Source organism: Mastigoproctus giganteus, chromosome 12 (genome assembly GCF_048544385.1).
Source record: "Mastigoproctus giganteus isolate SK-2022 chromosome 12, ASM4854438v1, whole genome shotgun sequence".
NCBI lineage: Eukaryota > Metazoa > Arthropoda > Arachnida > Uropygi > Thelyphonidae > Mastigoproctus > Mastigoproctus giganteus.
Genome location: NC_143586.1, coordinates 56,148,465 through 56,175,392, shown reverse-complemented (window position 1 = coordinate 56,175,392; position 26,928 = coordinate 56,148,465). Strand labels below are relative to the sequence as shown.

General features: G+C 40.4%; 1 protein-coding gene across 1 annotated transcript in view; it reads right to left on the bottom strand.

The window, feature by feature from the left end:
• The window catches only part of LOC150077079 (thyrostimulin beta-5 subunit-like), a 214,829-nt gene that overhangs the window by 13,126 nt on the left and 174,775 nt on the right, over positions 1–26,928 (bottom strand). The window contains exon 2 of the mRNA XM_090386774.1: positions 9,256–9,464. Within this exon, the coding sequence (XP_090242900.1) occupies positions 9,256–9,447 (192 nt within the window). The 5' untranslated portion in view covers positions 9,448–9,464. The remainder of the gene's footprint in view (positions 1–9,255; positions 9,465–26,928) is intronic.

Genomic DNA, 26,928 nt, shown 5'->3' with positions numbered 1-26,928 from the left:
TTCTAATTGTGGATTGAACAGGTATGACTGGGTCGGATGCATGGCACAGCTCTGTATCTTGACAGCATAGTTCAATAACAGTGTTTTCCTACGTAAAGTTAGTGGGGGTTCATGGGCATCAATGTAGAGACTATGTGCTGGTGATGTTCTGAAAGCACCGAGTGAAAGTCTCAAGGCACTGTGTTGAATTGGATCAAGCCAACGCAATGCACTCAATCTGGCTGAATCATAGATGGGAGCTCCATAATCAAGACGGGATCTGATTAATGCACGGTACAGCCGAAGCAGAGATGTACGATCTGCGCCCCATGTTTGGGAGGATAAAGCTCTGAGTATATTTAACTTTTTTAGACAGGAAGTACGTACATTTTTAATGTGGTCTATAAAATTTAACTTATTGTCAAATGTTAATCCTAGAAATCTGATGCTATTAGTGACCGGGATGGAGACATTATAAATTTGAAGTTCAGGATCCAGATGAAGTTTGCGCTGTCTACAAAAATGGATGGCAACTGTTTTCTGCTGCGAGAGTCGATATCCGTTGAGGCTGGCCCACTGTTGAATTTTATTAAGTGATATCTGGAGCTGCCGTTCAATAGACCTCATATTTTGGGAATGGCAGGAGATAGAAAGATCATCTGCATAAAGGTAGGTCTCAACTGTATTTGGAAGCTGATTGGTGATGGAATCTATTCTAAGAGCAAACAAAGTGGCACTCAGTACTGATCCCTGTGGCACTCCTTCTTCCTGTATAAACGTTTTGGAGAGGGCATCTTGGTACTGAACTTGAAACGATCTAGTACGTAGGAAGTTCTGAACAAAAATAGGAAGGTTGCCTCGCAAACCAAGAGAGTAAAGATCACTAAGTATGCCATGCCGCCAGGTAGTGTCAAAAGCCTTCTCGATATCTATTGAAACCATTACAAGATGTTCACGTTTAACAAAGGCATTTCGAATGGCGAATTCAGCTTTGACCATAAGATCTAAGCATGACCTATTTTTACGAAAGCCATATTGGCTATGGCTCATTAGATGTTGTGACTCAATGATCCATACGAGTCTTCTGTGGACAATTTTTTCAAGGATTTTGCTCAGACAGCTTGACAGAGAGATCGGTCTATAGCTATAGGGGTTAGTTGGATCTTTCCCAGGTTTTAGGAATGCCAAAACAGTAGAGTGGTGCCAAGAATTTGGAAAAACGTTTTCTAAAAATATACGATTGTAAAAAACCAGAAGCAGTCTTAAAGCTTTGACATCGAGATGTTGAAGCATGACATAATAAATCCCATCTGGCCCGGCTGCACCATTGTGGGCTGTTCTAATGGCATGCAGAAGTTCAAAGTATTGCAGAGGTTTGTTATATGGAAGAGTACATGCGGTTTGAAATTTTATGGCATGCTTTTCTCTAGTGTTTTTAATTCGTTGGAATGATGTAGGATATGCTGATGCCGCTGATATTTCAGCAAAAGTATTGCCCAAAGCATTAGCAATATCTAAGGAATTGGATAGATCTTGCCCTTTCCAGGAGAGGATTGGAGATGGTATAGTAGGAAACTTACCAGATAACTGTCTAATTTTTTTCCATATAGTTTTCGGATCAGTGTTTCTGTTAAAGGTCGATGCAAAACGGGTCCAGGATTCTTTCTTAGCTTGCTTTTGTACAAATCGTGCTTTTGCTCTTAGCTTCTTATAATTAATGAGATTGGTTGTGGTTGGACATCGCCGAAATAAATTCCAGGCTTTGATTTTTGCTTTCTTTGCTTTTGTGCACTCATCATTCCACCAATAATTATAATGCTTGCGATCAGGGGGGTTTGATAATGGTATTGTGTCCTTGGCCACTTTTAGGAGATGTGATGTGATGTAGTCTGTTACATTATCAATATTTTGGAGCTGGATTTTTTCCTCGTCAAGAGAGATTGATGATCGAAATTTTGCCCAGTTTGCGCGAACGAATTTCCATTTCCTGCGGAGCTTGTTTGATGGAGTCTGTGACATTAAAACATTGCATATGATTGGAAGGTGGTCACTGCCCATTGGATCATTTAAAACGTACCACTCTATGGTTGGAAAGAGTATTGGAGAACAAATTGAGAGATCTATTGCTGAGGTGTGTCCAGTTGGGAGTTGTATGTGAGTGTGCGTACCAGTATTGAGTAAGGTGAGGTTTTGTGACTCTAGAAAGCTTTCAACGAGTCGACCACGTGTGTCTAGTTTAGGATCGCCCCATAAGGGGTGGTGCCCATTAAAATCCCCTAATATACAGAGAGGTGGAGGTATCTGTAGGAATAGATCTTCAAGATCTTTTAAACAATAAGCATGGTTTGGTGGTAGGTATATTGAAACAACTGTTATTGAAATATTCAGAGTTATATGAACAGCAACAGCTTCTATTTCAGTTTGAAGTGGAATATGTTTAGTTGGGATCTTTGAGTTTATCAGGATTGCTACACCACCATGGGCAGCATTTGCTGTGTTACGATCTCTTCGATAAAGACAATAGTTTTTTATTGAAGGAGAAATTTGCGAGGTTAGGTAAGTTTCCTGAAGACAAAGGGCAACTGGAGAATATCGGCTAATTAGATCACGGATATCATCTGTGTTGCAACGAAAGCCTCTGCAGTTCCATTGTAAAATACAAGGCATTATTTGTGTTTTATTGAAGGAGCTGTATCTGACTGTTTTTTGAAGGTTACTGGCTTATGACGCTCTAATTTAGTTTTATCTTTTTTAGAGAAAACTGGTCGACCTGTGTCCATTTCTTCTTCTGCATGGATTTCTAGAGGGGGATCATCCTGTATGGATGTGCCATCTGTGTCCATGGTTGTGTCCTGAAAATTTTTTACTACATTTGCGTTTGAACTATGAGATGTGGTATCTATGACCGGAGTAGGTGATGCCGCTGGTATTGTCAGAGGAGTATTATTGGCTTGGTCAGAGAACTTGGATTGTTGCTTAGAAAGAACATTTCTAGCCCAATCAGAAATTGATTTGTTAGTGGGAACTGTTACATCAGTTTGAGTGGAGACGGTCTGATATTTTTTCACAGCATTGGCATAGGTCATATTTTTGGTTATAGTTGGAGCAACTAATTTTCTCGCTTCTGGGTAACTTACTTTGTTCTCAACCTTGTATTTTACTATTTTTTTCTCGGTTTTCCACTTTTCGCATGTCTTGGAATATGCAGGATGGTCACCTTTGCAGTTAGCGCACGTCATTTTTGTAGCTGTACAGTTACTTTGTATGTGATCTGCAGATCCACAATTAGGGCAGACAGGAACTCCTCTGCATACAGTTTGTGAGTGGCCATACTTCTGACATTTGTAACACCTTAAAGGGTTTGGAATGTAAGGCCGGATTCGGCAAAGTAAATAACCTGCTTTTACAGAGGAGGGTAAGTTGGGTGTATTGAAGGTGAGAATAATGTTTCTTGTAGGTGTAAGTACATTATCTTTTTTGATCATTATTCGTCTTGCTTCAATTACGTGTTGTCCCTGCAGCTCTTGGGTTATTTCTTCCTCAGTAACGTTTAATAAGTCCCAACTGGATATCACACCTTTAGATGAATTTAAGGTTGTGTGCGGGGATATTTTAGCTGGAATTCCAGCAAAACTTGTCAGTTGTAACAGCTTCTCAGAATGTCTGTGGTTGGTGGTTTCTACTAGTAAGTCTCCTGATTGCAGTCTCTTCACCATCTTGGGAGATCCTGCAATACCCTCCAGATGTTTTTGTATGACAAACGGAGACAATTTATTAATGGGCTGACTAGTAAGAGAGTGGATAATTAAGAACGATGGGCAAGGTTGCTCCATCCGATCAGTCTTTTGTCTCTTTGGATTTTCGTTCTCAATATCCTGCTGATGGTCTGTGTTTGCCATGTTTGCTCCTTTTAGCCCTTGGCAAGTGGACTTGCTTGCCAAGATTTCCGGCCCCGCCACGGGGAGGCAGGAGCAGTGCCGCTAGGAGGCCAAGCGGTTAAAGTGTTAGTTCGTTAGTGGAAATAGAAATATATGGATAAATAAAGAAAGGTGAGTTTCCTTTCTCTGTTCTAACTTGTGGCTTTTAAGTGTAGAACGATATAGAAATAAAGCTGCTAATAGAAACGTAGGAAATTAGAAAAAACTTTAATCGCTTTTGATGAGCACTCTGTTTTCGCAGAAAAATCGCTTGACCTCGAATTCGCTTGGCACCCGGGGCCTCTAAATGGATGACAAGGTTGTCCATTCACAATGGTAGATATTACGGGGAAATGGTCGCTTCCATAAGGATTCTGTTCCACTTCCCAGGAAAGCAAAGGTAGCAGAGAAGGCGAACAGATGGAAAGATCGATGGCAGAGAAAGTACGGGTAGGCATATGGAAATAGGTGTTTATTCCCATATTTAGTAACGACAGGCCGTTATTGTCGAGAAAACGTTCAACAATACGACCTCGTTCATTAGTTTCTGCACTACCCCACAGGGTACTATGTCCATTAAAGTCTCCAAGAAGGCAAAAAGGAGAGGGCAATTGCGTAATAAGATCGTCGAGATCTACCTGGGAAATGTGTGTACCAGGAGGCAAATATATAGAACATATTGTAAGTAAAGACCCTATTGCTAAACGAATGGCTACTGCTTCTAAATTAGTGTTCAATTGAACTTGTGAGAAAGGGGTATGGTTGCCCACAAGGATTGCGACTCCTCCATGGGCCGGGCCATCCCTGTTTCTGTCTTTACGAACAACAGAAAGATTTCGAAAGATGGGGTCATCATTTGCCTTTAGGTACGTTTCCTGCAAGCAAAAGCAAATAGGTTCATATTTGCGCATTAGCATTTTGACATCCTCCATATTTCGTCGCAATCCACGACAATTCCATTGCAGTAATTTAGCCATTATTACTTGGAATTAGTGGATCCGTTGACTGGCTTCCGAAGTGATGCGGGTTTTGATTGGCCCGCTTTGGGTTTTATTCTGCCTTTGGGAAATTGAGGGCGCCCAATATCCATTTCTTCCTCTGGATGAAGATCCAGAATAGATTCTTCTGCACTTTCAGCTTCTTCATTTACCTCCATTTCCTCCTGTACCTCACTAATAACAGGCGGGGTTTTTGTTGGAGGTGATTTTCCTTTAGGTGCTACTTCCTTCGGTGGTATTGAAATGGGAGTAGCGACTGCTTTATCTTGCTGTGCTTGTGTCAACAAGTATCTAGCTTGGGGTGCAAAAGAATCACGTGGCGATATTGAAATATCAGTTTGCGTCGAAATTGAAACCTTCCTCAAAACTGCTTGTGCATAAGATTTTCCACTGTTTACTGGTGTTACCTGTTTCTTCGCTTCCACATATGGGATGTTCTGTTCCGTCTTGATTTTTTGAATTTGTTTTTCGTCTTTCCATCTTTGGCATGCTCTTGAATATGCAGGGTGTTCACCGCCACAGTTCAAGCATGCTGGTTTCAAGGCAGAACATTCCTTTGTGTCATGTTCTTTTGCTCCACAGCGGGCACAAGCAGGTGATCCACGACATGACATCTGAGAGTGGCCATATTTTTGGCATTTGAAACATCGCAACGGGTTTGGAATATACAGCCTTACAGGACAGTTCAAATAACCAGCCTTGATGGAAGTAGGCGGTTTAGGTGTGTTAAATGTAAGGATAAGAACCCTAGTTGGAACTAGTTTTCCCTCCTTACGCATAAATATCCTCTTAACAGCTGTAACTCCTTGATCTCTCAGTTCGGTGCATATCTCCTCTTCAGATGTTTCAAGGAGATCCCACTCGGCAATTACGCCACGCGATGTATTCAATGTCCTGTGTGGTGATATCTTAATTGGAATTCCCCCAAGAGATGTTGCTTGGAGGAGCGATTCTGAATGTCGCACTGAGGAAGTTTCAACTAAAAGGTCACCCGATCTAAGTCGTTTTACCGACTTCGGGGACCCTGCCAGCCCTTCAAGACCCTTCTGAATGAAGAAGGGCGACATTTTACCTATATCCTTTTCACCGGTAGAATGTATGATAAGGAATCGAGGTACAGGAGGTGGTGCAGCTTCTGTTCGGTGTTTCTTTTTTGATGTTATATTATCATCATCAATTTCAGGTAGGGACCTCGTAGAGGCCCCAGAGGGGTTTGAAAGATTTAAATTACTCATAAGAGTAAAAAGAAAATGTCTGATGCCTAAGTACCTCACCCACCACCGAGCCCAACGAGGGGACGCCCACTCGTGAACTAGCAGGTACTGCGTACACGAATGGGACGCCGAGTTCGCTTAGAACACCATACCCACGTTACCAATAAGTCTTTATCCCGTCCCAGGACCAAAGGGAGGGAGACTTATTGGAACGCAGTTGACCCTAGCAGTATAAAACCACCCGCCGATTGATCCCAGTCGAGCCGGTCCGGGACCGCCCGTCTTGTCGAAGCAGGGGCCAAAGTGGTGTATTAAGGCTGGGCCCCTCAACCACCAGGATCCCCCTTTCCGCTTCCACGGGTCGCGGCGCACCTGATTTCGAGCACTCAGTGAGAGAAAAGAAGCCAGAGTATTATACTCGGTGAGCAACGTAGAGTTCTTCGTGGACAGAAGTTGGGATGATGGCCTTACTTAAGCTTTAATAGAGAAGTCACCTTGAACAGGAAGAGTGCCGTTTTCAGATCCCATTATGTAAAAGGCTGATTGTAAGTATCGCAGCCGTTTGAAGACAGCTTTAATTGCTGTTTTTTTTTCTGATTTTTGTTTGAACGTCACGAACTCTAAAAGATACGATGTTTCGGAAGACACTTGAGCTAGAAATGTCTCTCCTAGAATGCTTGCAATTGTAGTTAGGTCTGCAGTTGTACATCCACATGTTTCAGATCTCTTTTCAGAGATTTTCTTTCTAAATCCTCACAATCTTCATGGTTTACTGCTGCCAGAATTTCACTCATGGATTCATTTATGCATCTCTGGATCACAGGCAGTGTTGAAAAAGGGATTGTTTGTGAAGCAAGCCGAGGGAACGTTGAAAGACTAAGCTCGGGTATAATAAAACATTTCAATTGGACAAACACAAAAGGGTTCGTTGAAACTCAGTAGCTCTCCTAAGAAAGCAATGACTGTCACCTGTAGAATATAAGTATGAGACAAATATGAGTTACATAGGCTGAAGAGATTTGGGATTAGGTTTCAAATGATTGCAGCAAACAAATAAAAACTCAATGAAATCAAGTCTATGGTTAGTATTAGTATTAGTAGTGGCAAATTCTGAAATTTGCTTGTATAAGGCAATGGTCTGTGGCCTGACCATTGCTTTATACATGGGAATAATCACCTTCTTCTCTCTGCTAGCAAAATTCCCTTATAACATTGACAAAAACTCATTAGACGTCCTGAAAGTCAAGCTCCACTGCTCGGAGAACTTCACATCTGACTGCGCAATTACCTCCAGGTCTTCATCACTCTCCACTACCCCGAGTGTGGTACCACACAGTTGCTACGTTAATCTGGGATTTCTGCTACCCATGTACTTCCTATAATTAATACTACAAGAAGCCTACGGTGATTGTTTGTGGGAGTATTTGTTCGTACCCTGAGCAGCCATATATAGTATAATAAATATGAGAAATATTTATATTACATTCTTTATATTCAAAACAACCTTAGTAATTATATTTGAAAATTAAAGCAGCGTTAACTAGAAGTTAGTTATTTCATAAATTTCAAATATAGAATTTAAAAAATAATATAAATTAAAAATAATGGTTGAAATTAATAATAAAAATTCTAATCCTTGATGAGCATCCTTCACTGAAACTTCTTGTTCAACCACAGTAGGTTCCTCATCTTCATCACTACAAATTTCAGAAGATTCCATTACGTCTGCAATGAGTTCCTCTTCATACGTGCATATCCTGACTTTCAATCTCTGCATCCACTTCTGCGTAATCTTTGAAGCTTGAATTTTCCTGTAAATTTAGGTGATGACGCAAAAACTCAAACATTTCTTCCCTATTATCTGACTGTTCTTCCCAAAATCCAAGGCGGTAAATCCAGCATGTTTGAAGCAGTTGGCGATCACTTTTTCATCAACTTCATCCCATGCTGAAACACGTTGCCTGAAGGATGTCGATTTTGCTTTCAAGACAGCACAATTTTGTTTAATAGTATTCTTCGGTAGTTTTTCTTAAAACACTGGATTACACCTTGATCAAGCGACTGAAGAATTGACGTCATATTTGGTGGTAGGTACTCGACAGTGATTGCACGTAGGTCTTTTACTTGACAATGAGGGGTGCAGTTATCCAAAAACAGAAAATGTTTTTATTCTTCTCACTGGTCCTGCGATCTAAGTCTCTGATCCATTCTTCGTAGATTTGTGGTGTCATCCATGCCTTTTGGTTTGCTCGATACACAGTCAGTAATATCTTTAAACCTTTAAATCATTGAGGCTTCTGGGATATCCCAATGATTAAAAGAGGGAGCTTGTATGTGCCAGACATGTTTGCTGCTAGCAGAACGGCAATCCGTTGTTTGGCCTTTATTCCGCCACTACATTTCGTGCCTTTAGATGTAAGTATTTTAACCCGTGGAAATTTAAAATAGAGTCCAGTTTCATCAGCTCTGAAGATGTCATTGTGGTCGTATGTCAGCAAAAATTCTTCAATGTCCATTCGATGTGCAAGCGATTCGGCCTTATCTTTTAAAAGATTACCATCTACGGGAATGTTTTTTTTTTTGCAACAGCCTTAGCCATTCCAAAAGTACCTTTTCAAGATCCGGATACTTCGCCTTTCGTGATATCCGGTGCAGCAGATTTCTCTAAACTTTCAATCTTTTTCCGATCTTTCAGAATAGCGAACAGAGTACTCTTAGGAATGCTGAACTGTTTGGTGATGCCATTCTTAGGGTGCACGCCATCATCAACAGCTTGCAAAATCCTAATTTTATCTGCGATTGGCAAAGCTATCCGCTTTCTTTGGGGCCATACCAATAAATATACTCCATAACTGAGTTCTAGATGATGTTCATTTGATTACTGCACTGCGAGAAAAGAGCGTGCAAAATACTTACACAGTGGATAGATGGTGTTCTGTGGTTCAATTGTCTGCAAGAGTAAGGCTGGAAGGGTAAACGAAATCTATCTGTTGAGATAAACTCCAATCTGACATCCACTAAATTTGGCAGGACAAAGTCTTATAAGGACATAACTCGACAGATTATCTTAAAATCACATATACGTACTTATGAGAGTATTTTAGAGATAGAAATCAAAACACAAGGTAACGAGACAATGAACTTTACCTCTCCAGAATCACATCTTCCCCAGCAGGTAATCACTCGCAAAAAATCCCAACAATGGCGTCCTCTGTGATCTGTCCTGGTTGCCTTATAAGTGTATTCTCTCCTATGACATTCTAGGGTCGTTTGTGGACTATTAGTGGCTAAGACACTAAGGGACGCTACTAGAACGATGATTATAATCCGAAGCAACATTTTTCGTCAGGGATTGTCTGCAAATAAAACAATATTTCAGGAAAAAATCAACTCAACCTCAATTAGAAATTCACAAAACACTGGCATTTAACAAAAGTGAGATTCAATGGAAATCACAAATTTATATCATCAATATATCGATATTGTTCAAGATTAGAATGCTATATTAGAAAACTAGTTGCTTCTGGCAACGAAAGGTGGACTGTTTTGTACGAACAATGGGTAGGCTTCCTCAGCTACACGTGTCGATGACGTCGTATGTAAAGCTCTTCACCAGTTGACTTTATGATTAATGACAGCCATAATGGGAAGGAAAATTGAAGATCAAACGAACTGAAGATCAAATTAGTGAAATTCCAGGAAATCTAATAAACATATAGACTTTAATTTCGAAAGTCAACTAATTATCCTTTAGGCCATTAACGAACAGCTCTCCACTCTGGCTCTTATGGAGTTACGAACTACGAAGAGATTTCATCAACGTTTCTAAGAATGAGAAATACGTTTGAAGAAGTTGCACTCTTTTCTGCAAGTGATAACAAAAATCCAGTTCCTGTTGTCCCCCTCCTAGTTTATCTTGCCACCCACTTGCGGACTGTCATTGTTTAATAAGAAGCGAACTTCGCTATCTGAGATGTTTGGCCCACTGCCTTTCTTGTCAAACAACTTGATTGATGTCCCCTACGCGATTATTCCTACGGACGTCAATTAGCGCGGGTTCGTCATCAATGGCTTCATTGGGACGCTTATCGCTAGCGTCTAAATCGGCTTTATTACCGCCGTACACGCTCCTTTCCCCGTGCGCTTAATACAAGACAAACAAGTGGACCGCAGTCTTGTGTACACGGTCGTACTATCGCCACGGAGCTAGCCACGTCAATATGGCAGGCATCGTTAAAAGAAAGATCCTTTCAGAATGACACGCGTGGGCAGTGCGCACATTGACGTGGGGAGAAGACACTGGATGGTTAAAACTACGATTGCTCGTCACAGAAACTAATAAAATTTAACATACAAGTCGCCAAAGCCAGAAAATCGAATCACTGAGTTATAAAGAGTTGTGTAGCGAAATCGCCCACTAATGTTTCTCTCCATCTCCCCTAATCTCGAAAGGGTACGTTACATCACCCACTAATATTTTCCCTCTATCCTACACTCGTTAATTCTTAACCAACAATCGTCCTGACTGTCTTGGAAGTGACGTCCAGACTGAGATGCGAAATTAACCTTTCGTGTAAGGTCACGCGGTGCGATGCAATCTTAATTAAAGTCTGCTCCTGGGAAGGTGATTAGGAGCATTGACGGAATGCGTTTATTCGCCAGATTAACCGTTCCTTTAAGGAGAAAGTTTCCATCGAAGAGGTTCCACCGGGGAACACAATGACGTTAAACGCCACACAATTTGCTGACTTGTTGACAACAGTTTGTTCTGCTAATAAGAGTTTTTTAAGGCTGCTCCATTAGGGACTCGGATTAAATCGTCAGCAGTCCGTTATCGTCTATCGCCCAGACATTGGCGCGGTTAAAACGAAAGCTGGACCAGTTAAAACCTTAGCGAAGTTTTTATCAGAATGATAAATAAACTTAAGAGCTGCATTGCAAATATCGTTGGGATTTGGCAGCTGGAATAAATATTGTTTTTTCTTTTTTGTAGGACTAAGTGCAGTTTATAATCAAATGATCATCTGTCCTCTTGCATCAGACGCGGTTACTTATAGCTGCGCGGTGAATGCCCTCCGACTTTACAAAGTTGTTATTCTTAGAGAGGACCAAATATCTGAGTGATGGACAACACTTATTTCAGTGTAATAACTAACTTTCTTTCTCCAGTAGAAAAAGAAACTATGGTTTAATTGTATTATAGTTTCGTCTACTTTCAGGAAAATGATCTTCAGAGGATTTTGCACTCGTTACTGACGGATAGTTTCTATAAGATTATCTGGAGAGATTTTTGCTTTTTCATCCCTAACAAAATTACGATGCTGTAAACTCAGAAAGTCGAAATTGGATAAAGCGCTAATGCGTCTTCCCACTACCTACATATTTCGTCTGTGTGAACAGGGCGGAACATTTATTAAAGTGTGCCTAAGACGTTTCAGCCATAAAATTTCTAGTTCTCTGCTCAAAATCTTTGAGCAACACACGCGAGTATACGAATCCGAGTCTGTTTACTTGTTAAGGCTAAAGGGACTGTACCATTCTAGCAAAAATGTTGAATATACCAGAGGTCGGTGTACTTCTTCCGTATTAGCTGAAAAACATGTTTCTCTCCATGGGCGGTGCTGAATCGAGGTAAAAACCATCCAAATAGGCAGACAGCATCATCATACACGCACAAAACCTCTCAATTCCTTTATTCTATGCTACAGAAATTCATTCAAAATTTTCAAATGTTTGCAATCCGACTGTAATCTATATCTATCAGTCCCATGTACAACAGTTCTTTCACAACAAGAATGGAATATGAATTTCAAAACCACGATCAAAACCATGATAAATTTTCTACTTTGTTGAGTAGAATGAAGCTTTTAAGATAAACGAAATTAAATATTTACGAATAAAAATTATAGAATATAAGTGCATTTAAAGGAAATGGTAAGAGTGTAACGTCATCAGTTTTTAACGATTTTTAACTCATATTATGCTCAGAGGCTGATGATTCAATTCGCTGAATGGCAGCGCCACCGTACAACCACTGAACGTTCAGAGATTTTCTGGTAGCTGGCAGAAGAGTGTATGTCTAAGAATACTGTGACACAAGTGAAAGTAATGGCATACCTGGTTCACACTTAGAGCACGTAACTAAAGACCACTTTGCAACTACCAGAAAACATGTCAGAACTTGCAAATGTGTCATAGGCATGCTTATACGTTCGCTCTCCTGGCGTCTAACGGCCTCGAACTGGTATGATCATACGATGGCACGCATAAATAATCAGCCTGGTACATATTAGTAGCGTCATAACTAAAAGTTTTTCAAGGTATCACATATATATGTATATAAATATCTCACAGTTAATTTAAAATCATCGCATACAGCCTATAGCCTTTCATTACTCTTGCAGAACAGAGGTTAGTTGAGATACCGGTGTGGGGCGTGTGTGTCTGTCCCTCATTCGACTTCCAATGAATCTTATAGGTGTTCCATAGGGTTCACATGGGAACTCTGCGCTGGCCGTTCCAGCATCCTTACATTCATGTCCATGAACCATTCTTGAAAAGCACCGGTGGTATTGTATGGTACATTATCCTGTTGAAACAAACACGGGAGCCTTTCCAAACGACCAAAGTTCTTACACCATTCCATGTATAATGGCACCGCAACATAATCCCACCTCTTCCGAAATTCATTGTTGGCACATTGTGGTCCAGCAGTAGACGTTCTTCGACCACCCACCACGCCCACAACTGTCATTCTGATTGAAATAGGGTGTAGTGAGATTCATCACTCCATCGAAACGATTTAGGCTGTTCTGTGAACCAGTTAAGAGTTAAGATATTTGCTGCACCATGCAGGCGCTTGGGATGTCAGGTTCTGTATTTACGGTGAGTAATTAATAATAACCTGAGAGCCCACGTGGGCAGCACAGTGGTTAGTAGTACCTTCCTTTTACACTGCGTGAGACTTCATTGGAGTTCTGTCTAGAGGGAGAAATTTTTCTGGACCTTTTCCAGATCGCGATTTCATTACAGAAAGAAGTCAGTAGTACACTTAATACATAAGACCATCTACAATTTTAATTAATAATTATTTGAATCAGTATCATAATGCTATAATTATTGTAAACTTGCAAGGTTGCATTTTTATGAAAAAAATTTATTTTCTAGTGTTTTAATACGATTTATTATTATTATTAATTTTTGTTGTGAATGGACTGCAATGGCAAAGTTAAAAGCTTCGAAAAGAAGAAAATACTCTTTTAAAATGCTTAAGAAAAACTACCGCGGACTAAAGGAATAAATGCAGCAGTTGTAGATGGATAGAGATAGAAATTTCTTTCATCATAAACACGATAACATTCTGAATCATCGAGATCAAAGAAACATTTATAGTTCAGCCCCTGATCAAGACACTTCACTGCAAAGCATATCAACTTTACAGGAAAACATCTTTCACGTTGTCAACAGAAAACTCGTAAAGAAATTTATAGAAAACTTGAATAAAGCACTAAATTGGAGTGCATAGACAAGCAGCTTTATGTCTATATTGGGGTGGACAGTAATACAGAACTCTTCTTGATAAAAGTGCTAATATCTTTCGCATAATGACCATATAAACATCACTTCCTCCCACAGTCCTCGTATACTGATCCGCTTTCTTTTGTAATGGATACCCTCTCGAGCATCAGCATCAGTATTTTTTCTTCACACAAGAAAGAAAAAGAGAAGTGGAAACAGGGACGCCAGAATAGCTCTATTTACACCTCAAAGAAATGGTAAACATTGATTTTGTACCAAACGCAAACAGAGTCCCTGATGTGATGTAGATCGTCTCCAAAGAAGACATGAAAGTAGGACGTCTCCTTTCATGTCTTAATGCACTGACGAACGAAGCAAAAACCAAACTGCAGCGACACAGTAAATTTTTATTGTGCGTATTGTTTTTAATAGTTTTCTCTGGGGCAAGTAGCTTTAGAATACTGTACACTGATGTGTATAGTTGGAAAGATAGAACGAAGTTCTAAAACCGTGGCAAAAAACAAGCCAAACATGAAAAAAAAAAACATTATAAGATGCTTGAGATCACTGCTGGCGTTTAGCATTAATTGCACTGGCCAACAAATTTAATTTTTTTTTCTCATAACAAAATATGTTACCCAACTTTGCTGAATCAATCTGGATTTTAGGAAAATTAACGTTTTTTTTAAAATTAGTTTATTAACAAATCATTTAACACTCTTTAATCAAATGGTATTTTTTTATTCTTAGAATGTTTTAAACCCTGATTTCCTCTTGTATATTGTGACCCTGGATTTCTTCGTAAGGGTCCAGCAGTAATCGTCAATTTGAACTTAATTTACCTTCAAACCGTTTTCTGTGAAAAAAAATGCACTGGTGAAGTCTCTCCCCACTTCATCACGGGGAAAGATTTATAATTTTGTTGACATAACCCAAGTTCGGGGAAAAATTAAGATGCTAAAGTCTCACGTAACAAACCGGGTTCTTTTTACATTTGCAGAAGTTGGTCAACAAGTTCTTCATAATTTGCTGATCATTCATTTCTTAAAACGTTTCGGCAGAGTGCCTTTCTTTCTGCTCACTTTATGTGACCTTATGTGGTTCAGAAGGATAAAGGTTTGTACAAAATGGTGGATCGCTTGACGTAGATGGCTGCTGTTATTCTTCGCGTAAATCAAGTTGATTTTCATCAGTGTCTTCATCTTCATCAGAGTGTACAGAAAAACGGTTGGGTGGTTCAGGAATAGGTAGTACTTCACTGTTAGGCACGAGAAGATTGCAGTATTTGGGTACGTCGCTGTCCAATTTTTCTTCGTTGTCATCCCTTTTCTAAGAGGAGGCACCATACAGAAGTAACAGTCTGTGACGTGATTTGTTGGATCCCACCATATCATGGGCATTGCGAAAGGCATAAAACGTCCCTTTCAATTCACCCACGTGTTGAATGTGATGAACAGGTAGTGCAGCATATGTGTAGAGCCCACTTGTTGTCCTGGTCGCCTATTTTACATTCAAACTACAAGAAGTAGGCCTTTCTTATGGCTCGAGTTAACGGAAGCTTTCTAGAAGCTAACGTGACTTCTCCACATACGTAACAGAAGTCATTCGGACTATTCCCACAATTACAGGGCATATTAATCTTACACGACATAAATACTGCCCAAAAGGTAGGAACCTCACACCGTTAACTTGAACAAATCACGCAGTACCTAGCCGTATTCGAGTTTTACTGCAACAGAGTTCAAAACGCATTTGAGGCGACAACTTATCACTTGATGCAGAGCGAGGCGACAGTTTCCGATAAGAGCGTGGTGATACTGAAACTGCGGTGTTGCCATGCGTTTTGCCGAGAGCCGTTGTTGATAACGTAGAGTAACTAGCTAATATAAGATCCCAACTGTAACTCGAAAACAAGAGCCAATCGACATATTTTAGTGTGATTTTCGTGTTCAGCAACATAAAATTAGTCAAGATTGGTTATTTTCGATTTCGCAACATTTTACGTGTTGACCAGTGTTATAAAAACGCAGAAACAACTTACTTCAATTTGTGTATTAAATACAAATCATTAATTTCGCACGTAGAACGTAGTACTGTGTCTCATAATAGAACACAACTTAACTGATCAGAACATGTTTTAACTGGTTAGAACATGTTTTAACTGGTCGCAACTTTTCATACAGTAATGAGTGTCATCTAGAGTCATTAATAACTCTTAATGATTTATGGCCAACAGGTTTTGTCATTTTTCAGGAATATGAATAACAAATATTGTTATTTATTTCCTACTATCTGATACGTATAGCTGTTAGTATAAAAGTGGGGGTTTGCCCCTGAAAACAGTAAAACATACAATGGAATACACGCAATTTACAGACAGAACTCTAGTAATGGTGTCTCTCTGGAAAAAATTAGAGCAGAAATAATTAACCGGATGGTCTAGAAGTGTGAAAAGTGGCATCCGTAGTAGATTACAGTTTCATTTACTCTTTGGAATTTGAAGTGTCCTTATACAGTAGCCCAAATTTAAAGTCCCTTTCGTACGTTTATTAAGAAAACTAAACAAACAAGCCACATCAATTTGCGACATAGAATTTGAACTATGAAGAAATGCTATGTATTCATTTCCGATTACGACAGGCACGCTAGTGTATTCGGTTATAGATCACTGAGCCCAGTAGGTTGCAAAACATTTCATTCACGAACAGTCCAAATAACAAATATGCGCGTCTACATACGTATCCCCTGTCTTTTCCTTTAATTGTGGGTGTTCGAAATAAAGATGGCATTCAATTTTACATCCTGCGCAAGCCTGACGATAACCTTCAGAGAGAGAAACAGCGACATGACACACAAACTACAGGGTAACAACTCCATTCCCCGAACGATAAGCGAAATGTGGGTTTCTTAAGAAGAAAATAAGAAAGAGGAATTATCTTTCGTATTCTGAATGGAAGTAGTCGAGAAACAGCAGGAAAGAAATAAAATATCCGCACTGTCATTTAGATAAGATCGCCCATCTCTTTACGATTGTTTCCTTCCATCAACCGACAGGAAATAAGCTTGAAGCCGTTTCCTAGAAGTGACACCAGTAAATATTCATGGCTCGCGTCAATACTAACCTCGTTCTGTTTGAAAGAATACTTTTAATAATAATTTTCATTCAGTCGATGTCCTTAGTTAAAGGAAATAAAAACGCTACCCCCCTTCACCTGACATCGAAGAAGCCGAACTTCGCTTGCAAAGATAGAAAGAATAATATTCTACTCGGAGAAGAATTTAAATCTTGAATTTTGCTAAGCACTTACGAACGCATTTAAATATTTATATGTTAAAGTATTTAAATAAACTGACATCGGGACAATGCCTGCAGAATAAACGAAGAGTGCAAGAAGAGTCACTCTGTTCTGCTGTACATAGAGATCATATGGAAGTTTTGGTTTCAGATTCGGGAAGAGAAAGGGACTGTGGTGATTATATCTGCTCGGACTGTACAAGTTCCGGTAGATGCTGAAGGTAATAACTGAGTTATTTTTCAATGCTAGACAAGCTATACAGTTTTAAAGTGCAGTGACAAATCGTGGACTAATTTTCCAACTCTTTAACCCAACATTAAAAACCAGCTCAACAATTTATTATTATAAGTCGTACTCCAACTCTATAAATAGCACTTTCTACAATCTCCATCCCTTCTACATCCACTAAATGCTTGTAACGCGTGTCCGTTTATATTTGCCGACATCGCTACCCTTTGACGGGTTTCAGCATGTGGTCCCATTCTGAATCTTCTCCCTGCAGATTTTTCTGTCTTCTTCCGCGTATGTGTGTCTTATACAGGTCATTGTCGAAGTGCATTCGCGAAACCATTTGTCACCAGCTGTTTACTTAACGTGAATAATTAACTCCTGACGTAGTATCCGTTTCGAACGATTAATCTTTGGGGTGGTTACGCTCTTCCAGTAGCGTTTTATAATCAAGATGGATCACATAGCTCTTATAAAGCTGTACGATAAAATCGAGAGATCGAAGAATTACTAGCGGTATTGAGTCAGAAAGTTGTTTTTTTTTTTCTCGAAATTGAATTTGTGGCCCATTTGCAATATTTATTACCGTGCTGGTAATAAATATTGCAAATGCAATATTTGCAATATTTATTACCAGCACAAAGTTTGATACATTCTTTTTAATGAAACAATTGTGGTGTAAATGTTTCAAAGATTTTTCTTTAATTAACATTCAGGGTAGAAATAATACGATATATGTCAATAAATAATATTCAGCATTCGGCAACATTGGTGAGGTGGCGCTAGTGTACTACGCGACTACATTTGGTTTATTGTTATAATACGAGACGTTCTGGTTTGGTTTGTTTTTCAAGATTAACGGTAAATATTAGTACAAATTGTTCCTTTTAGTGTATTTTTTAATATTCTTTTCAATAGTTGATGGTTCTCTAAGTGAGGCCGAATAAGATTCATTTTACAAGTGGAATTAAATGATGTTTTTTTTGATTGAGATAATTACGATACGATTAGGCTTCAATACAAGGTTCTTACCCATGAATCTTTGCGACAGTGTGATAGGCAGGTCTAGCTCCGCCCACTGCCTCGCAGTGATTGGAAGATCTAATCCTGGGAGGAAAATCGCTTCCAGATTTTAAACCAGCGGCAAAGGGAGAAAAATTGCTTCCCGATTTTAATCGGGATTATTGTTTTCCTTTTTCGCTGGTTTTAAATCGGGAAACGAAATTTCGCACAGGAATAGACAGCAATATGCCATTCACTCTAACCCAAAACGTGGTCATTAACAGCCAATCACTGTGAAGAAGTGGGAGGAGCTAGACCTGCCTATCACTCGTTGTTGCAAAGATCCATGGTAAAAGATAGTGGAAGCAACAGTGTTTGATTGACTTCTGCATCCCATTTCTCCATTAATCAACTTGTCAACTAGTTCTTTGTAAATTTCACTCTTGTACTGAAGACACCAACCATACTGTTTGCATTTACTTTTTTTTATTTTACCGTTATTAACTGAAATATTTACAGTTCAACGAGCTTCTACTTACACTGGTGTGCAAAATTTAAGGACCATAAGGTATAAGGTATAAGGTATGTTCGTGTCAGACGGCACCTGGGATTTCTCCCATCTCCGCGTGTGTTTCACTGTATCGAGGACAGTACACTGTCAAGCCAGAGACTTGAAAGTGTGTGGGTCGTGTCTGTGCAGTGTGATATGTTGTGCCCATTGTTTATCCGGCTAATGGGCCTCCAGGCCCCTAGTGGGGCCCGACGTTGCCCATACCCTGCCACGTGGAGGCTAGCCGGGTGCATCCAGTATCACAACAATTTGCTCCGACAGGTCCTGCCACCTAGTTTCCTGGGATTTCAGTGGCTAGGGCCTATTTAAAAAAAAAAAAAAAAAAAAAAAAAAAAATTTTATGCATTTGACATTAATGCTTAATGGGATTGCTGTTAGGAAATCGCTGGTTAGGGTTGAACACTAAAGAGATGTGTTAAAGGCCAAATAGGTCGGGCAAAATTTTGATGTTATTAAATTTAGACATGTAACGCTAGATAAAAGTTAGTTAGTTAGTTAGTTAGTTGAGTTTTATTGGCGCATCAGCAACTTAGGCTATAATGCGCCAAAACGTTGTCAGCAAAATTAGTAAAACATTCAGTGACCTAATGAATTAGGTCACTAAGTCAGAGTATAAAAACAAGTATAAACTGTAAAAGACAAATATCTGTAAACGAGTAACAATAGTAAACCTTAGAATAATAAGATTTTTTTTTTTTTTTTTTTTTTTTTTTTTAAATACGAGTAAAAAGGTTTACTGTTTTTAGGAAACTAAAAATAGCAGACACATGGTCATTGTCGGATAAAATCTGACTGAGTGTATACGGCTCAGTCAGATGGTTAAAAGCGGTATAACGAGCATTTCTAAAATTGGTACAGTCACATAAAATATGTTTGATGGATAAAATGGTGTCGCACTGCTCGCATATAGGAGGGTCATCAGCCCTCAGCAAAAAGGCGTGTGTTAGATGACAGTGTCCTATGCGGAGCCGAGCAAGAACAACTTCCTCTTTGCGATCCCTGCGTAAGCTGGACCGCCATGGATGGATCATAGGCTTAATTCGACATAGTTTGTTTGTAGTAATCAGTCGATGCCACGAATCTTGCCACTGAGATTGTAGGTTACTACGGATCACTTGCCTGTAGTCTGTATAGGGGACTAACAGGTCAAGATTATCCGTCAGGGCTGCCGATTTGGCTGCAGTGTCAGCCAAATCATTTCCTCTAATCCCGATGTGACTGGGAATCCAGCAGAATCGGATATCGAATCCACTTACAAAGAGGCTGTATATTATCTGCTGGATTCGGGACAGGGTTGAATGATTAGTGTGTGACATCGCTGATAAAGCCTGTAGTGCACTCATTGAGTCGGCATATATAATACTCCGTTGGTAACGGTGTTTTCTTATGTGATCTAGAGCTAACTCTATGGCATGCAGCTCTGCAGTGTAAATACTGCAGTCAAGGGGTATCTGCTCTGATACGGTATTATTTGGAAAGACAGCAGCAGATCCCACATACGATTCTGACTTCGAGCCGTCTGTGTAAACTGGCAAGAAGTCAGAATGTTCTGCACGGTGTTGTGAATAGAGCTGAAGGTAGACAGAAGGCGGAGTATTAGACTTCGTCGCAAGTTTGAGCGAGAAGTCACATGCTGGTGTTTGTGCATGCCAGGGTGGAAGGGGCTCCTTTGGTGATCGAGCGACCTTGTCTACCGAGATGTTAAGCTCATTGAGTAGCTCTTGAACACGAATGCCGAATGGGCGATTGGTGGTCCGCCGTGTGTTATAAAGATTTTCCCATCGTGGCTCGAAAACGGATGTCCACGTGGGATGGTCCGGCAGGGACTTCAGCTTGAAGGCATATTGTAGAGACAACTGCATTCGTCGAAGCGACAACGATGGTTCATTTGCTTCGACATACAGACTTTGGACAGGTGATGTTCGGAATGCACCAGTAGCGATTCGAATGGCTTGGTGATGGATGGGGTCTAGCCAACGAACGGCGCTATTTCTGGCAGATGCATACACCTGAGACCCATAATCTAATTTTGAGCGTACAAGTGCACGGTACAGACGTAGTAGAGTGCATCGGTCTGCACCCCAAGAGGTAGAAGAGAGAGAGCGGAGGATGTTAAGCCCTCTCGTACACTTCGTACGTAGCTGACGAATGTGTTGAACAAATGTCAACTTTTTGTCAAAAATGAGTCCCAGGAATTTTGCCTCTGATACGACTGGGATGGTGCTTTGTCCAAGTCGTAATTCAGGCTCAGGGTGGAGGTTACGTTTGCGACAAAAATGGACGCAAACGGTCTTCTCCGGTGAGAACCTGAAACCACTGGCCGTGGCCCAGATGTTAACACGGTCAATAGCTTGTTGCAGTTGTCTCTCAATAACCCTCATATTGCATGATTGAGAGAATATGCTGAAGTCATCGACATAGAGTGCACTGTTTACAGTTGGAGGAAGTTGTTCTGAAATAGAATTTATTTTAATGGCAAAAAGCGTAACACTTAAGACAGATCCTTGTGGTACCCCCTCCTCTTGGCAAAAAGGCCGCGAAAGGGAGGATCCTACACGAACTTGGAAATAACGGCAGGATAAAAAATTTTTAATAAAAATGGGAAGGTGGCCTCTCAGACCGAGATTGTATAGGTCTCTTAAAATACCAAATCTCCAAGTTGTGTCGTACGCTTTTTCCATGTCAAAGAACACCGACACCAAATGTTCTCTTTTTAGGAAAGCATCTCGGATAGATGTTTCCAGTCTAACTAAGTGGTCCAATGTGGACCTATTTCTTCGGAAGCCGCACTGAAAGCGGGAGAGAAGGTCATTCGACTCTAAATACCATAGGAGCCGAGCATTGACCATTCTCTCCAATATTTTGCACAGACAGCTGGTCAGAGCAATAGGACGATAGTTTTTTGGATATTTAGGATCCTTTCCTGGCTTAGCAAAAGCAAGAATAGTTGCCTTGCGCCAGGTTTCCGGAAAGTGCTCCTCGAGGAAGATTCTGTTGTACAGGAGGAGCAGACGGTCCATGGATTCTGGTGAAAGATGTTTGATCATTTCATAATGGATGTTATCTGGTCCAACAGCGGTAGCCTTGGTACGGGCGAGTGCTGTTTTCAGCTCATGGATATTAAATGGCCCATTGTATGGGTGGGATCCCTTCGATGTGAATTTAAGGGCCTGCTGTTCAGCGTTGCGCTTTAGGACCAGAAACTCTGGGGAGTAAGATGATGTTGCGGAGATTTTAGAAAAAGTTTCCCCAAGAGCATTCGCTATTGCAGTAAAGTCTGCAATAGTACATCCATTATATTCAAGGACCGATGAGGGGTGCGCTGTGTATTTTCCCTTCATTTTCCGGATTTTATCCCAGACTACCTTAGAGTTGGTAGACTGGTTAATAGATGATGTAAAACGGATCCACGATTCCTTTTGACTCTGACGACGGATGTAGCGTGCTTTGGCTCGTGCACGTTTAAAGGCTATAAGGTTGGTCGTGGTAGGATATCGGCGGAATATCCCCCACGCTTTGTTTTGAGCCTTTTTTGCTGCTGTGCATTGTGAATTCCACCAGGGTTTGGGAAATGGTGGAAACCGGGCAGATGTTTTTGGAACAGTATTCGCAGCTGCTTGGACAATATTTTCTGTGATGTACTTAACTGCATCATTGATAGGCTCTTGACTGACTGTACTAAGATCACAATTTGCCTGATGTTGGAAGGCAGTCCAGTCAGCCTGATCAAACTTCCACCGTGGTAACCTGAAGGGAAGACATGGTCTCCCACTGTGTAACAAGGTTATCACAGGGAAGTGATCACTTCCGTATGGGTTCTCCTCCACTTCCCAAGTGAGTGAAGGGAGCAGAGAAGGGGAGCAGATAGAGAGATCAATGGCAGAAAAGGTACGGGTAGGCATGTGGAAAAAGGTGTTTGTTCCAGTATTTAGAAGGGAAAGGTCATTGTCATTGAGCATGCGCTCTATGACTCGTCCCCTTCCGTTGATGTTAGCACTACCCCACAGGGTGTTATGTCCATTCATATCCCCGAGAAGTAAGAAAGGGGGAGGCAACTGCGTTAGAAGATCATCAAGGTCTGCCTGGGAGATGTCAGTCCCAGGTGGCAAATAAATAGAGCATACAGTTAATAAGAATCCCACTGAAAGGCGAATTGCAACAGCCTCTATGCTGGTTGTTGTTGTTGCTCTGGAGGTTTAATGGCACATCAGCTGCTAAGGCTATAATGTGCCTATTCACTTATTATATTAAGACATGAGTTTTCTCTAAATCAAAAGAAAATCAGAAATAATTGAAAAGCCCAGTTTGCCTGAGAAAGTCAAAAAATTCAGAAATATTTGCCTTATCACCAATCAGGTTTTCAAGAGTAATTGGTTTATGTAGATTAACCAGTGAGATCAAGGATGAAGTTCTCGCTTGTTTATAATAGGGGCAGCCAATAAGAATATGTTTTACAGTCAAATTGTTAGAACAATGTGTACATTGTGGTGGATCATCTCCTCTCAGTAAATGAAGGTGGGTCAGATGTGTATGTCCTATTCTTGCCCTTGAGAGGACTACTTCTTCTCGTCTCGATGTACGGACACTGGAGCGCCAAATTTTCGGGTCTTGTTTAAACTGAAAGAGTTTATTATTAGTCTGGGAGTGCCACAGGGCTGTCCATTGTGATAGGCAAGCAGCATGAATGGTTAGTGCATAATCTGATGCTGGAACAGGGATGTTAGTTACATCTAAGGTAGTTGCATTTTTTGCAGCTTTATCGGCCAGTTCATTTCCTAAAATACCGGAATGTGCTGGAATCCAGCAAAAAGTGACCTGTTGATTGGGTTCTTTAATTTGCAGTAATAAGCTTCTGATTTCATCTAGAACAGGGTGAACTTTATCTGAGGAATTACATAACGACATGATTGAGCTGAGGGAATCAGTGTAAATGACAGATTTTAAGGAAGAGTTAAAATGAAGATTTTCTAAAGCTAGTTTTATTGCGTATAATTCAGCAGAAAATATACTAAATTCTGACGGAAGGGAAGCTGATACAATTGTATTTGGAAACACTGCAGCTGCTCCAACATTTGAATTAGATTTAGAGCCATCTGTATAAATTGGAGAGAAATCAGAATATCTTTCAATGTGAACTGCGTGAATTTGGTTGATATTTGCTGCTTGCAAGGAATTCTTTCTCCATTGACAGAGGTAAGTGTCACAGAATGGAAGAGGAGGAGGAGTCCATGGAGGTTGAGTATAAGTTGCTACCTGCTTTACGGAATGGATGGAAATATTCCAAACTTGCACAAGTTCAAGAAGGCGAAGACCAGCTGGTTTTACTATGCTAGGTTTGTTTCTGTATAGGGTTTCTAACGGTGGGTTAAAAAGGTATGACCGAATGGGATGAGAAGCACAGCTTTGTATCTTGACAGCATATTTGAGTAACAGTGTTTTCCTGCGTAAAGTTAGTGGGGGCTCATGAGCATCAATGTAGAGACTATGTGCTGGCGACGTTCTGAATGCACCAGTTGCAATTCTCAAAGCACTGTGCTGAATGGGATCAAGCCAGCGTAATGCACTCTTTCTGGCAGAATCATAGATTGGAGCACCGTAATCGAGACGAGATCTGATTAATGCCCTGTATAACCGAAGAAGTGTGGTACGATCTGCACCCCATGTTTGGGCAGATAAAGCTCTGAGTATGTTTAACTTTTTTAGACATGAAGTCCGTACATTTTTAATATGATCTAGGAAATTTAACTTATTGTCAAGGGTTAATCCTAGAAATCGGATGTTGCTGGTGACCGGGACAAAGATGTTAGAAATTTGAAGTTCAGGATCTGGATGAAGTTTGCGTTGTCTACAGAAATGGATGGCAACTGTTTTCTGTTGTGAGAGCCGATAGCCGTTGAGGCTCGCCCATTGTTGAATTTTATTAAGTGATATCTGAAGCTGTCTTTCAATAGACCTCATGTTTTGAGAATGACAAGAGATGGAAAGGTCATCTGCATAAAGGTAAGTCTCAACTGTATTTGGAAGCTGCTTAGTAATACAATCTATTCTCAGGGCAAAAAGTGTGGCACTCAGTACTGATCCCTGTGGAACACCTTCTTCCTGGATGAAAGTTGGGGAAAGGGCATGTTGATATCGAACTTGAAATGTTCTTGTATGTAGAAAGTTCTGAATGAATATAGGAAGATTGCCTCGTAGTCCGAGAAGGTAAAGATCACTAAGTATACCATACCGCCAGGTGGTATCAAAAGCCTTCTCTATGTCTATTGAAACCATTACTAGATGTTCATGTTTGACAAAAGCATTACGGATGGCAAATTCGGCCTTGACCATAAGATCTAAGCATGATCTGTTTTGGCGAAAGCCATATTGACAATGGCTCATTAGATGTTCCGACTCAATGATCCAGACGAGTCTTCTGTGGATAATTTTCTCAAGGATTTTACTGAGGCAGCTTGAGAGAGATATGGGTCTATAGCTATTTGGGTTTGATGGATCTTTTCCAGGCTTCAGGAATGCCAAAATTGTAGAGTGATGCCAAGATGCTGGATAAACATTTTCTAAAAATATGCGATTGTAAAAGACCAGGAGGCAACGCAGAGCTTTGTCATCAAGATGTTGTAGCATGACATAATAAATTCCATCTGGTCCAGCAGCACCATTGCGAGCTGTTCTAATGACATGTAAAAGTTCAGAATATTGCAGAGGTTTGTTATATGGGAGAGGACGGGCAGTTTGAAAATGAATAGCATGCTTTTCTTTAGTGATTTTAATTCTTTGGAAAGAGGTAGTATAGGCTGACGTTGCTGAGATTTCTGCAAAAGTATTGGCTAAAGCATTAGCTATATCTACAGGATTAGAGAGATCTTTTCCATTCCAGGAGAGGATTGGAGAAGGTATGGTAGGAAACTTACCAGACAGCTGTCTAATTTTTTTCCATATTATTTTGGGATCGGTATTTCTGTGAAAAGTGGATGCAAAACGGGTCCAGGATTCTTTCTTTGCCTGTTTTTGTATGAAGCGTGCTTTTGCCCTTAATTTCTTATAATTAATGAGATTGACTGTGCTCGGACATTTCCGAAACAAATTCCAGGCTTTATTTTTTGCTCTCTTTGCTGTGGTGCATTTGTCATTCCACCAGTAATTATAATGCTTTCGGCCCGGCGGATTTGATATTGGTATTGTGTCTTTAGCCACATTTAGAAGATGCGACGTGATGTAATCTGTCACATCATCAATGTGCTGGAGGCGGATTTTTTCCTCATCGAGGTCAATTGATGATTGAAATTTTGCCCAGTCTGCTCGGACAAATTTCCACTTTCTGCAGGGTTGAATTGAAGGAGTCTTTGCTTTTAGAAAGTTGCATACTATTGGGAAGTGGTCACTGCCCATGGGATCGTTTATTACATACCACTCTATGGCTGGGACTAGTACTGGTGAACAAATTGAGAGATCTATTGCTGAGGTGTGTCCTGTTGGAAGCTGTACGTGTGTCGGTGCACCTGTATTGAGTATAGTGAGATTTAGTGCATCCAAAAAACTTTCAATTAATCGGCCTCGTCTATCCAATTTAGGAGAGCCCCATAATGGGTGGTGCCCGTTAAAGTCCCCTAATATACAGAGAGGTGGAGGTACCTGTATAAAGAGGTCTTCAAGATCTTTTAAAGAGTTAGTACAGTTTGGCGGTAGGTATATTGAGACTAGTGTTATTGCACTATGGAGAATTATACGAACAGCAACAGCTTCTATATTAGTTTGGAGTGGGATATGTTTAGTTGGGATCTTTGAATTTACTAAGATTGCCACACCACCATGGGCAGCGCTAGCGGTATTTCGATCTCTTCGATAAATGCAATAGTTCTTTATCGAAGGAGAAATTTGTGTGGTTAGGTAAGTTTCCTGTAAACAAAAGGCAACCGGAGAATATTGATTAATTAGGTATTGAATATCGTCTGTGTTTGAACGAAAGCCTCTGCAATTCCATTGTAAGATGCTGTGGTTCATTTTGGTTTAGATGAGGACGATTCATCTGACTGTTTTTTGTTTGAGGAGGATTTTTTTCGGTCTCTTTTCGGGAAGGTAGGGCGACCGGTATCCATAGTATCGTTTGCGTGAAGTTCTAGTATTGGTTCTTCATGATCTGGGTTTACATCTACTTCCATACTACCAGTGGATGATTCAGGTTTATTGTTGTGTTTAGTAGTTTTC